General features: G+C 31.6%; 1 protein-coding gene across 2 annotated transcripts; it reads right to left on the bottom strand.

Moving 5' to 3' along the window:
- Positions 1-9,952: 9,952 nt before the first annotated feature.
- Positions 9,953-13,477, bottom strand: LOC106419431 (transcription factor SPEECHLESS). 2 transcript variants are annotated; one of them, XM_013860218.3, is made up of 3 exons: positions 11,776-13,477; positions 10,806-11,432; positions 9,953-10,213 (listed from the first exon to the last, which is right to left on the bottom strand). In XM_013860218.3, exons 1-3 carry the CDS (start codon positions 12,418-12,420, stop codon positions 10,148-10,150), a joined length of 1,338 nt encoding a protein of 445 aa, XP_013715672.2. In that variant the 5' UTR covers positions 12,421-13,477; the 3' UTR covers positions 9,953-10,147. The 2 variants fall into 2 exon arrangements, with proteins under 2 accessions (XP_013715672.2, XP_048616449.1); XM_048760492.1 differs by having other exon boundaries at positions 10,154-11,432; positions 11,776-12,342.
- Positions 13,478-13,716: the final 239 nt, after the last annotated feature.

Below are 13,716 nucleotides of genomic sequence, written 5' to 3'. Positions count from 1 at the left end.
GCAAAAAAATAAAAAAATAAAGCTGTTTTGTTTCTTAAACTGTTTCTATTTGTTTTTAATATAGAATAAAAATCTACATCAAATAAAATCCCTTTTATTTCTCACATTACACCATCACGATCTTTGGAACTGTTAATCTTTCTGAGATTTTACTCACTATGGTATAAATTCAAATTTATCTTTACGTACATTCATTGCAGTTTCCTAAATTCTCATGATTCCACTTACTCTCTCTCTAAGTCTGAAGAAATTGCAATTTTAACTAGATAGATGGATTGGTTTCCGACGAGAGTACAATTCTGAATGGATATAATCTCTGGCTAAGCTAAGCAGTTGAACAGCAATAGTTTTCGAGATAAGTTCTTTTCAAAGAATACAAAAAACCCAGAATTTCTTTGGCGAAGGTTGCAGAAAAGTTGACGATGAAAGTTGAAACCCAGGTTAGTAAGACTTCGTCACTCATATCATAATTTGTGTAATGTTTTTTTTTTGCTAAACTGGTAATTTGTGTAATGTTAATTTGTTCATGAACCTTTTTTCTTCTATGCTCTCACCTACTTATAGTTTTATTTTTTTTTTATCAAACACCTACTTATAGTTTCTATTTCATTTCTTTTGTTGTTCTAGATATTGGGAAATCTACGTATTTTGATGCAGTATCGTGATACAAAAGGTAAACCTAACCAATCAGGTTAATAACATTTGAAAAGTGGAATAAATTAATTCACAATTTACTGAAATATGTTTTTTTTTTGGTGGTGACAATTCAAATAATGAAAGTACAAAGCTCATCTTAATGCACACTTAGTTAGGAGTAACAAGACCCCTGATAAATTTGAGAAGCACCAGAAGAAAAATTTAATGTGGTTCTTATTAAAAAAAAAAAGTAATCTGGTGTAAAATATGTGACTTAAAAACTTAGGTGGAGAAGAAACAAAAGAAGGGCCTATATCTGCTATTCAGATCAAGACCTTAGCCTCAAGTTCGTCTTCCATATTCATAATCTTATAAAACGTGGCTCCATTAGTTTGGTATACTTTTGAATCAATATACCCGTTTGCGTTTTTATCTCATTATGTAATGTTAGCAATTTTTTATAGCAAAAATAAAAACTTCTTAGTAAATATATCACTGAAAATGAAGAAAGACAAAAAAACATAAGAGATGAACAGAAAGACTACAAGAAGTAATGACATCAATAGTCTGAACAAATTATTAACTTTCAAAATAACATTTTTTACATCAATAACATATTTATTGTAAATTATATATATTATATAATTTTAAAATTAGTAAATAATAATGCCCGGTGCGTAGCACGGGAGACATACTAGTTTATATACTAAATCACAATCCCTTATATACTAAAGCGCAAGTCGCACGATGAATCAGAAATTGCCATGTGTAATAACTTTAAAAGAACAAAAAAAATAATTGCCACATGGAAAATTTTCTAAAAGCAATAAAAAACAATTCCGTTTAAAGAAAATATTAAATGCAAAAAAATAAAAAAATAAAGCTGTTTTGTTTCTTAAACTGTTTCTATTTGTTTTTAATATAGAATAAAAATCTACATCAAATAAAATCCCTTTTATTTCTCACATTACACCATCACGATCTTTGGAACTGTTAATCTTTCTGAGATTTTACTCACTATGGTATAAATTCAAATTTATCTTTACGTACATTCATTGCAGTTTCCTAAATTCTCATGATTCCACTTACTCTCTCTCTAAGTCTGAAGAAATTGCAATTTTAACTAGATAGATGGATTGGTTTCCGACGAGAGTACAATTCTGAATGGATATAATCTCTGGCTAAGCTAAGCAGTTGAACAGCAATAGTTTTCGAGATAAGTTCTTTTCAAAGAATACAAAAAACCCAGAATTTCTTTGGCGAAGGTTGCAGAAAAGTTGACGATGAAAGTTGAAACCCAGGTTAGTAAGACTTCGTCACTCATATCATAATTTGTGTAATGTTTTTTTTTTGCTAAACTGGTAATTTGTGTAATGTTAATTTGTTCATGAACCTTTTTTCTTCTATGCTCTCACCTACTTATAGTTTTATTTTTTTTATCAAACACCTACTTATAGTTTCTATTTCATTTCTTTTGTTGTTCTAGATATTGGCAAATCTACGTATTTTGATGCAGTATCGTGATACAAAAGGTAAACCTAACCAATCAGGTTAATAACATTTGAAAAGTGGAATAAATTAATTCACAATTTACTGAAATATGTTTTTTTTTTGGTGGTGACAATTCAAATAATGAAAGTACAAAGCTCATCTTAATGCACACTTAGTTAGGAGTAACAAGGCCCCTGATAAATTTGAGAAGCACCAGAAGAAAAATTTAATGTGGTTCTTATTAAAAAAAAAAGTAATCTGGTGTAAAATATGTGACTTAAAAACTTAGGTGGAGAAGAAACAAAAGAAGGGCCTATATCTGCTATTCAGATCAAGACCTTAGCCTCAAGTTCGTCTTCCATATTCATAATCTTATAAAACGTGGCTACATTAGTTTGGTATACTTTTGAATCAATATACCCGTTTGCGTTTTTATCTCATTATGTAATGTTAGCAATTTTTTATAGCAAAAATAAAAACTTCTTAGTAAATATATCACTGAAAATGAAGAAAGACAAAAAAACATAAGAGATGAACAGAAAAACTACAAGAAGTAATGACATCAATAGTCTGAACAAATTATTAACTTTCAAAATAACATTTTTTACATCAATAACATATTTATTGTAAATTCTATATATTATATAATTTTAAAATTAGTAAATAATAATGCCCGGTGCGTAGCACGGGAGACATACTAGTTTATATACTAAATCACAAGTCACCTATCAAATAAAATTCTGACACATGGAATTTGGTTTACAAATTTAAGAAAAAAAACAAAAACAAAAGAATTTAAATGGCAACAATCAGTTTCGTGAGTTTTGCTTATTTATCTTTTAACTGCTTTTATTTTTTTTATAAATTAAAAATCCCTAATATTTCTCATACCTACACCCATGATCTCATTCTCACGATTTTGGAACGGTTAATATTTCTTTTTAGTTAAGATTTAACTCACAATACCAGTAACTTAATTCAACTCTACTCGCTTTCAGAAACTTTGATTCCTAAATTCTTTGTAACAGCCCCTAATTCTATCTAAAGAGCGTATTCACACTATTGACTCTACAATACTTGATCCATATTGACATGGAGAAACGGTGGCAACAATAGTTTTACAAGAAAACATAAATCTGTAGTGGACAGGTGGTTGTGCGTACTCCAAAGTTTGTTGATGAATGTCAGGTTGGTAACTTTAAAAATGCCGAAACTCTTTATGTTCAATCATAAATTTCTCTTTTTCTTTTTTTTTTTTTTCCGTCAAGATTTTTATATAGATTAATGATACCGGGCCAAGCCCAAATTACAAAATCCGAAGCCCAAACACTTAAACAAAAGGCACGAAGCCCAAAAGCCAAACCAGCTACAGTCTAACCGCTATAAACGGACCGCGGCCCAAACCAATCAAGCCCAAACCGACGTCGGCTGGATCAAACGCGTCAAGGAGACTGGCTGCTGAACACGTGGAAGCATCTGTGCCATCGGATCGACACGCGTCGCACACCGTCTCTACCTGACCGTCTCCGCCTCGGGACGCCGTCGGAGCTATCTAACCGTGCTTCGTTTCGCCGGATCTCATACCCCGCAACAAAACACCTTCCTTCCCGGTGGTCCTCCACCGAAAGCGTCATCGGACAAACCGCGCTCTCATCCGGACCACCCACTCTTCTCACACCACACCCACAGCTAACTTCTCTTGTCGGCGGTCTCATAGACGGAGAGCTTCATCTTCTCCTAAGATCTCATCCGCACTATCTCGATTCCACCCGAGCCGACAAGAACAAAACCCTAACCGAACTTTCACCGCTAACACCCAAATTTTCTACGGGTACCAAACCGGCAGCATGGAGCTACTGTAGCCTCCACCCTCCGGAGACAAGACGGCGACGACGGAGCTAGGTAAGCCTCCCCCTCCCGAAAACAGAACCGACGGCGGCGGAGCAAAAAGAGCCTCCACCTCCCGGAATCTAACCTTGATCTAAACGAGCCGCCTCTCCTCCATCGAGAACCTTCCCACTACCGCGTCCTAACTCCACACAAACGACCACCATGCACCATGGATTAGGCCGGAGCCAGAGGTCGGACAAGGCGAAAATGGGGGGGATACGAAGGAGATGCCTTAACAAAGCTTTTATACGACAGAAACCGCGGTTCCGGCGACGGCACGCGCGCAGACGCGCCGGCCGCTCACCGGAACCACAAGGAGATCTACTTTTCTTCTCTCTCTTCTCTCTTGCTATTAAGAGGTGCTATATTTTTTACCAAATTTCTCTTTTTCTAAACTTCAATCATAAATTTCTTTTTTCGTTTTTACAGAAATAGGCAAAAGCTACATCTGGCATGGTGAAATAAATAAACGTTAACAAAACAAGTCCATCAACTTTTCAAAATTGATTAAAAAGTTCTCAATTTGCTTGAATATGCTTATTTTGAATGGTGATGATAAAAAGTTCTGGCTTTTTAGTTTATATGGCTTACACAATCGCAATAACTCAGTATGTTTGTGGTTAATCAAATAATAGATGTGTGTTAATGGTTTGTTTATGTATATTCATCTCCTTCAGATAAATCAAGTTATATTATACAATTTATATAAAACTGAAATTTGGTATTTCTGTAACAAAACAATATTCCCATGCGTAGCATGGGGCCAAAACTAGTTTATTAATAAATTAAAATCATTCAAAAATAAAATAAATCTAAAAAGAAAAGTTCATAATTTTCTAAATAAGTAAATAAGTTCAACATATGCGAGTGAAAGTTTCTGACATATTTGCTGTATATATTGTTTTTAAATTACTCGGATACAAGAGATGCGGATATGCACAGACCAAAAGATTACACTACCAATATTTCCTTATCTCAAATGGATTTATAATCTGCCATTACTTCTGCTCCAGATTTAACTTTTTATAATTATATATATTGATATTGGTTCGGTCACAGCAAAACAGATTTGCTGGTTTCGTTGCTTGTCCAGCTGAGAAACCTTTTGTAGGTCAGTTTATAGACATGAAGATCGCTGGAAATATTAGTGCAAACCTCGAAGCTTGCAAAGGAGATATGTCAAATAGAGGAGCTCTCCCAGACAATGTGCAGAATGATAACTGAGTAAACAGAGATTGACTCTGAAGAAGAATGGAGGATAAAGCTAACTAATAATTTATTGATTTTCTATGCAGCATTGAAGACTGTACTCTAACCTTCATCTCCTGTAATAAACATTCTACAGTCAACTGATAATTCCACTCAATGGTTGCTTAATATCTAAACTCATTTTCATCATCAAATATTTGATTTTTCTTTGACAGCTATGCATATACTCTGTGAGGATATAGATCAGGTAGACCGCAAGGTCTCAAAGATATACTCTAGCTTCTGTGAGTATTGCGTATTGAAGGCAACGTTTTTCTCATATAAAGAAAGCTGATTCTCGGGTACTTTATTTGTGTTTTGTTTCATTCGGTTTTAGCTACAAGCTGTGATGGCGCAATAGTAAGCATAAACATTGAACTCTGTTTGCATGCTCAGTCATCAAGTTTTTTGCTCCAGTTTTGTAGAGACAGATGGTGAATGCTATGGTCGGGTCAGGTGGATAGAGATTGGTAAGATAACATGCATTTTTAAGCTCACACATTTCAAACATGTAAGATTTACTTCCCTTCCACAACTCGGTGGTGCACATCTCTAACATGTAAGCGACGGAGAGAGCGAGATGGAGCACGCGACGGAGAGTGTGATGAGAGATGGCAAAGGATATTGCTGCAGTGAAAACTGTCACGAGAGAGGTTGATAGTCTCTCGGACATACTGAGTTTATAAGAGTTGTAATTTTTTTGGTTTGTTTTTATAGAAACAGAGGAATGAAAGATTGTGTTCAAGTTGATTAGTTTCAAAAATAAGTTGTGTTTAAGAGCTGCAATCTTTCGAAGTTTCTAAAAACTGAGGAATGAAAGTTACGGTGGATGAGTCTGACATGACTGCAAAGCTTCTCACGAGTCAGTTGCTCAAATTTGATGGCATCGAGTACAAAAAGTTTCAAACTTGTTTGCAACAAGAACAGAGTTATTGCTTACATACAAGAACAATATTGACCAAAGTGTAATCTAAAGAAGATAGTAAACTTTGAGCATTCTGATTCAAAAAAATGTCTGATTTATTTTAGATATACATTGCATATCATGAATACAAAGAATCAGAAAAGTTTAGAGAAAGACTCATAACTGGTAGTGGACACATCATACCAACAAATATGATGACCAAACAACATATATATAACTCAAGTTTAATTTATACAATATAGAAAATTACAATCAAAAGACTATGAAATATATTAAATTTGTTGACTAAAAACCTTAAGTTATGTCGGGATATATATATATATATATATATATTGTATATTTGTGATAAAATTTCCAATCACATAAATGGTTATAAATTTAACTAAATTACGATATATAACGTGATATATATCTTCAAACAGTTATATAATTTTATATAACATTTAATGTTGAGAATTAAGCTACAAACGTTTTAGTTAATTTTTTTCTCTTCATATAAATATAGTAAAATTAATAGTTCAAGCTATACTAATACAAAAATCTATTCCAAACCACAACATTTTAGTTTACCATGAAAAAAGATTATTTCAAACAATAAAACAATAATAGAGTAGAAAAAACAATTAGATTATTTCAAACAATAAAACAATAATAGAGTAGAAAAAACAATCTTAATCAAATAAATACACATCAAAAATAAAACTAAATAAAATATAGAAGAACAGTATCACATCATGTAGTTACTCTGAAAACTTTAAATCAACAACATAAAAATATTTAATAACAGCCGTGAAAAACAAAATTGGTAGGGAACCAAGATATAAATAATACCATAGTAAATATGATACATATAATGTAATAGTGAACTTACCACTGATAATAAAATAACCATATCAAAAACCTATCAAAACAAATAAATTGAGGAATGCAAAAGTAAAAACAACAAGATGACAAACAACATATCAATATACTCAATAAAAAGTATATAAATAAAAAAAGGTCCAAACTTAACTAACTCTCACATACACTAAAAAGTAAAAACTTTTCCTTCCACCAGTTTAGTCATTTTTCATATTCGAGCTTTCGATTTTAGTTGAACCATACTAGTTTAACATTTAAACTTACTGATTCGGTTGAAAAAACATTGCGTTTCTCCTAATATCTCATTCTGTTTAACATCGCTGGATTGGTTTATATTAACCAAATAAACACATCACTACATGACCAGTGGCGGATCCAGAACTATTATCAATCGGGGGCACTTTAATAACTTAACTCTTTTAAATAAAAAAAATTTCATAACAAAAAGTATCTTACAAATTTATTCTACGAGAATAAAAATCATCCTCAGAATTGTCAGATGTAGATACAAATTTTCTTTTAGGCTTGAAATATTTTTTCATTGAAATTTTGTCTCTGAAAAAAAAAAAATTAGCACAATACTATAATTTTTATGTTCTCACGATTTCCTATTACTTAAGTCACATAAATCAAAATATTCATTGAGTTTTACCTTTTAGCTTCTCTGTTGAATACTCTTTTTGTTTGCCTGCGTTATACTTTTGTGATTAGGAAAAATCTAGTCGGTAAAAATGACGAAAAGTCGAAAACGTTAGTGTCGTTTACTAGGTTAAAATTAAAAACTTCCATTATTAACTTTTTTTAGTTTTAGATTGGGCTTTGTAAAACTAAACTTATCTTTCTTTTTATATGGGCTAGATTAGATTTAGTGACATATAATAAGTGTGTTCTAGATTTCTTACTTCTCCTGCAAGTTTATATATGCATAACTATATATTATAATACAAATTTTTTTTTTAAAGTAGTAGGGGGCACGTGCCCCCGTAGTCAACAACGTCCGTCCGCCCCTGTACATGACTGGAATAACCAAAATAGATATATTGTGAGACTAAATATTTTATAGTAAGTTTATTATAATCATCAGATATAAAAGTAAATATTAATCGTTATATTTTACCAAAACAAACATCTAATTATATGAATGAAACTAAGTCAAACAATACAGCTGATTCATTATTATATTATCAAAGCAATGAATATCTATGCATGTTTGTTACAAAAAATATATCTATGCATGTTTAGATTGATCGGCATAGTATTCTAACGGAAATTAATAAAAAAAAATGAATGCTCGATTATTGGAATCATAAGCAGTGAGACTACTAACCATGTTGAACGACCAAGAGTATAGGAGAATGAAACGACACTGCGACCGAAATAAACTATTGTGATGATAAATGTTGTGAATGGAAGATATTTTTTGTGTGTTTATTACATGAGTAATAATACTTATATAGATATACAATTGAAAATTTTAATTTAATCTAAAGATCTAGAATATCTAAAATATTCTAGAAGATAAATATTATAATGGCCATCCACATATGTAAATTATCCATAACAAAATTCTATAAAATAGTTAGATAAGTAGTATATATACAGTATAAGAGCATCTCTAATAATGCTTCATTTTCTACCTTTTGCTTTATTTTTTATTCTAATGTTACTTCATTTTTTTATTCATTTCTTTGAATTTTGAATAATTGAACAATATTTCTTCAAATTTGAAGAAATATTGTTATGCTCTTCATTTTTTGAAAATAATTTTTTTTATTTACAAACTAATTCTTAACTTTTATTTATTGTTATATTGCACTTAACAAATTAGAAGGGTTAATGACATCCAATTAATTTTTATATGATTACTTTTATCTAATTGAATGTTAATAACGAAAAACATGAAGTTATTAATAATTAATTATCTTATGTTTGATTTAGAAGAATTTAGAATAAAATAAACTCAATTTTGTTTTTTAAATACTTTTGTTAAATACTTAAGAGATATATGTATTTAGTGTTTCTTTATAAATTCTAAATTTTTTTGTTTGTTTATTTATGTTAAATGTGTAATAATTGTATCATATAATAATTATTAACTTATAATAAATAGTAATTGGGTCGAATTAATGTTAAAACAAAATAGATGAGTAAAATTAGTAAATTTGAAAAAGTATAAGATGTTACTAATAAATAAACTATAAAGTGGTGATAGAATATACTTAGAATATATTTTTTTGAAGAAAAATATGAAGCAACCCGTTGGAGGACATGTTGCTTTATTTTTTGAAAAACTTCAAAAAAAAAAATTTAAATGAAGTTTACCATTAAAGATGTTCTAGCAAAATAGGTTTCATTATTTAATTCTTTTACTATCAGAAAAAAAAATACTTTCTGAATAAGAGCCCTTGGTGTAAGTGTCATTTTCTTTGAATAAATTTTACATTGATTTAAAAAATAAATTATAACAAAAAACCAATTATAAAATATACGTTCTTAAAAGATCTATGTTTTAGAATTTTCGCACTTTTTAATGAAACATATTAAAATTTAGTTATAAGTGCATAGTTTTTTTGTAATTTTATATTTCTTGTATCTTTAAGCCAATAATATTTTAAGAAAATATTTTTGAACTTCACAATTTTTCATTATTAGTTGACAAAAAATAAATTAGAAATATAAAATATGTATTTTTGTAAAACAAAAGTTTTCTCGAGGATACTAACTATTGCATTCAAGTTAAAAAAAATAAATCCACGTGAAAGCCAGACACATGTTCATTCATGAACTTACAAGCTACAATTCTCGATGTAATTAAAAAAGATTAAGTTACATGGTAGGAGTACTGTTACAACTTAAATAAAATAACATGTGACGAAGGCTGTTATATATGAAGCTGATAACTTGTAAAACCTCATTTATATTTGTTATATATCTGATTACTGTGTTTAAAATCTTAAATAACAATATTATTCAAAACAACGACATATGTTTGTAGGAATGTTTGAAAATAATTAAAAGGATAATGAGGAGAGAAAGTGAGTAAGTACTGATCTCTCGTTAGGGTTTATGTGGAAGACTTATTTAATCCTTCTTTTATTAGCAGAATGTTTGCTGAACTTGTTGAGCCAATTCTTCTGCACTTAGTTGGCACTCAATTCCAATCTGTCAAAACAACAATGGAGATATATATATATATATATATATATAATCATTTTCAATATATATCATAACATTTTCTTTAAATCACAATAGACTATATTATTTATTGAAGAATGTATGCATTCGCCTATCGGACGTAGAATCTAGTCTGACCAATAAACAAAACCAGCAAACCACATCAGCTTGACTTATTTGAATAAATGTCATTTATATAGAATTTTAAGATTTACAATACTTTGTTTAAAAAAAAACAATACTCTTCAATTTTCACATAGATAGAAAACGCATGAATTTGCAAATAAGATATTGGAACACGTGTAAATTCACGCCTTGGTTCAAATAAAAAGTCAACTGCATTATTAAAATTTTGAGTAATATAAAACAACAAGAGGCTTGTTTTGTATGCTTGTGAGCAATCTGACATACCTTTGTGTGCACTTATGTATATATACAATGTAGATAATAAGACTTGTGTATCTACACTAATTTCTTATATTTCTACATGTTATAGTACTCTGCCATATCTTCCCTCCCCATATATGACATTCATTTAAAACAGATTCAACAGTTAATGAGGATGATTATTCTTACGTACCTTGATGGTGAAAGAATTAAGCATGGTTTCGTCGACCGAGTTAATATTAACCTGAAGAATCTCGAGAGCCAAATCCTCAAGAGCAGCGATTATCTTCATAACCTGTCCAGGGATCTTATGCGACACCGTTTTAAGCAGCACATTAGCTCCTGAGAACTTAACTTCCACGTCAGCCAAAGCCGACTTTGAGTTAGCAACGAGTTCATTTATCATACTACTCTCATGGTTACTACTAACTGAAGGAGAGGAAGAAGATGAAGCTGGAGAGTATGGAGGTGGATCCCCTAAGGTGCTACAACTTGCCAATGAGCTGTAAGAACGAAGAGGAGGCTGTGGGATGAGTGGTAGTTGCGGCGGATGGGCTCGGTATGGGCTTGTGGGCTGAGGGGTTCGAGGGCTTATGGGAGGGAGGAGGTGGTGGTGGATCTGAAGGTGGTTGATGCGAGGACTAAGAGGCGGTTTTCGCGGGCTTAGGACAGGCGGTGAAGGACGAGGGCTCGAGACTAGTCTCGGGCTTAGGACTTCCGCGTAGGTCTTACGTTGTTTCTTGGCTTCTAAAGATTGACGAACTTGTTGTAGCTCGCTTATGTATTCCACAACTCCTCCTATAATCGATGCTTGGTCCCCCTTTTATCATGATCAAAAGAAAAAACAATATAAGTTAATAATAAGGACACTCTATCTATCACATTGTGACATGAAAGAAAAGAAATAGAGATTATTAGTGGGACCAAATGTCTTTATAATTGTCATTATTCCTCTTTTGTGTTCAACAATTGTCATTATTCATAAAAACATAGATATGCTGCTTTTGTTGTAACTGATGTTTCTAAGAAATGATATATGCTAGTTAGGTATACCAAAAAGATTAATTGAACAAATATTTTAGAAGACTAATTAGTCAGGCGCAACAACAACTCATATACCAAAGTACTGGCTAAGAAAAGGTATAGATGCATTGAACATGTACCCGTTTGACGTAGAAACAAGGCATAAGAGAGCGTAGAACCGTCAAGTGCTCATTCATTTGCTTTCTCCTGTTACGTTCCACGGTTACATGAGACATCTTTTGTTCCCCATCTTGCTTATTATCTTCCTCCCCTTCCCCTTCTCCTTCTCCGTCTTCTTCTTCGTCCTCTTCTTTGTCGGTTTCTAGTCTTTTCCTCTTATTCCTCTTAGGAGATGAAGTTTCATGGATTTGATCCTTTACTAACTCGTTTGAACTTGCGATTCCATCTCTAGGTGTAGATGCAGGCGTGGAGGATATCTCTCCGGCGCCTTCAAGACTCTCTAAGATAGCAAATAGATCATCACCGGCTAGTGAAGTGTCAACGAATTCACACTCTTCAAGAAAATCCGATATTATCTCTTGCATTGTGACTACAAATCTCTTACTCACTCTCTCTCTTCCTAGTTCGTTGTTTTGTCTTACGGTTGGATACAAGAAAATAGTAAAATAAGAGAGAGAGAGAGAGAGAGAGAGAGAGAGAGAGAGAGAGAGAGAGAGAGAGAGAGAGAGAGAGAGAGAGAGAGAGAGAGAGAGAGAGAGAGAGAGAGAGAGAGAGAGAGAGAGAGAGAGAGGATGCCAAAAGGAGTAAATATGAGGGACTAGCATTCATCGAGGACTAAACTATCGCTATCAAATTTCAATATATTATAAAATTTTGATGGGGTTATTTATTATGCAGTTTGTGCCGTTGGATGAAATTTGGGGAGTATCTAGGTTTTTTGGGTGTGTGTCATTTATGTTTTAGATATAAATATAGGGAACGTTTTATTGTAAAATAGAGAGATAAAGGTTGAATATATATGCAGTAAAATATTCATAAGTTCCTCTTGAAAAGATTTTTATGGATATGTTTTTGCGTAAAGTTTTCAATAGTAACAAGCTCGGTATAATTGTTTTTTTGTACACACAAACACGGACATGCACGTTCATATGTATTTAATCTACGTTTATACTACTGTATATGGGTTGCGAATGGTCCGACCAATCCCGGTTTTCAAGTAAACATATACAAGAAAGAAAGAAAAAGGTATTTGAAATTAACTGCATTCACATTTATTTTAGCGCCTTCTTTCGTGAGACAATCAATTGAATGATATGTTGTACAGTCGCATATTTTCTGTTAAGTATGTTGTACAGTCGCATTATTAACAAAAATAACCTATAAATTTTAGACAGTTTTTGCAATTTCAAGCATATCGGCATATTAGCAAAGCCTTCGCTAGTTTTAGCCATCATATTATAAATCATGTAGTCGAGTTGAGTTTTGGAAACTTCTTTTTCTTTTATACTTTTGGTGATTTGCGTATGCCCTTATAAATTATCTTCTTAAAACCCTTTTTCGTACTGAATTTTCTAATTCGTATATTGTATACTTCAAAATCTTAAGACTTTTTAATCCGAATTAATTTTTGTATGCTCTACCTTTCACACTTTCGTATATGTTTATTTTACATATCTCCAATCTTATAAAAATCATTCTTTTAGTTCCTATCTATTTCTTATGTACAAGTTCCTATCCATTTCATTACTTTCAGTTCAATTTAGGCGTTGTTTCTTTTTATCTCACTCGGATTTAGTTTGATTTAATTTCACTATTTTTTAATTTAAAATTTTGAAAAACCTATCGGCTTAGACAACAGTTAGTTCGGTTCAAATGGATCCCAATCATGTTTTATGTCATACCAAGTCAATTTATTTTGAAAAAAAAAACCAAAATAAAATATGGGTTTAAGAATAAATTTTGTGTTAAGCAAAATGAAACACAATATAGATTCATCATCTGTAAGTTGATCTTTAAACTGATACAAGGAGAAAACCATTTCGTTTCAAGAAAATAAAAGACAAGCGATAGATCTAAGGCAATAAATACTTGATGTCATACTAGTCGTGCCTCAATTTGTC

The sequence above is a fragment of the Brassica napus genome, chromosome A2 (genome assembly GCF_020379485.1).
Source record: "Brassica napus cultivar Da-Ae chromosome A2, Da-Ae, whole genome shotgun sequence".
Taxonomy (NCBI): Eukaryota; Viridiplantae; Streptophyta; class Magnoliopsida; order Brassicales; family Brassicaceae; genus Brassica; species Brassica napus.
The sequence above is the reverse complement of the archived record's forward strand: the minus strand, read 5'-3'. Positions and strand labels throughout refer to the sequence as shown.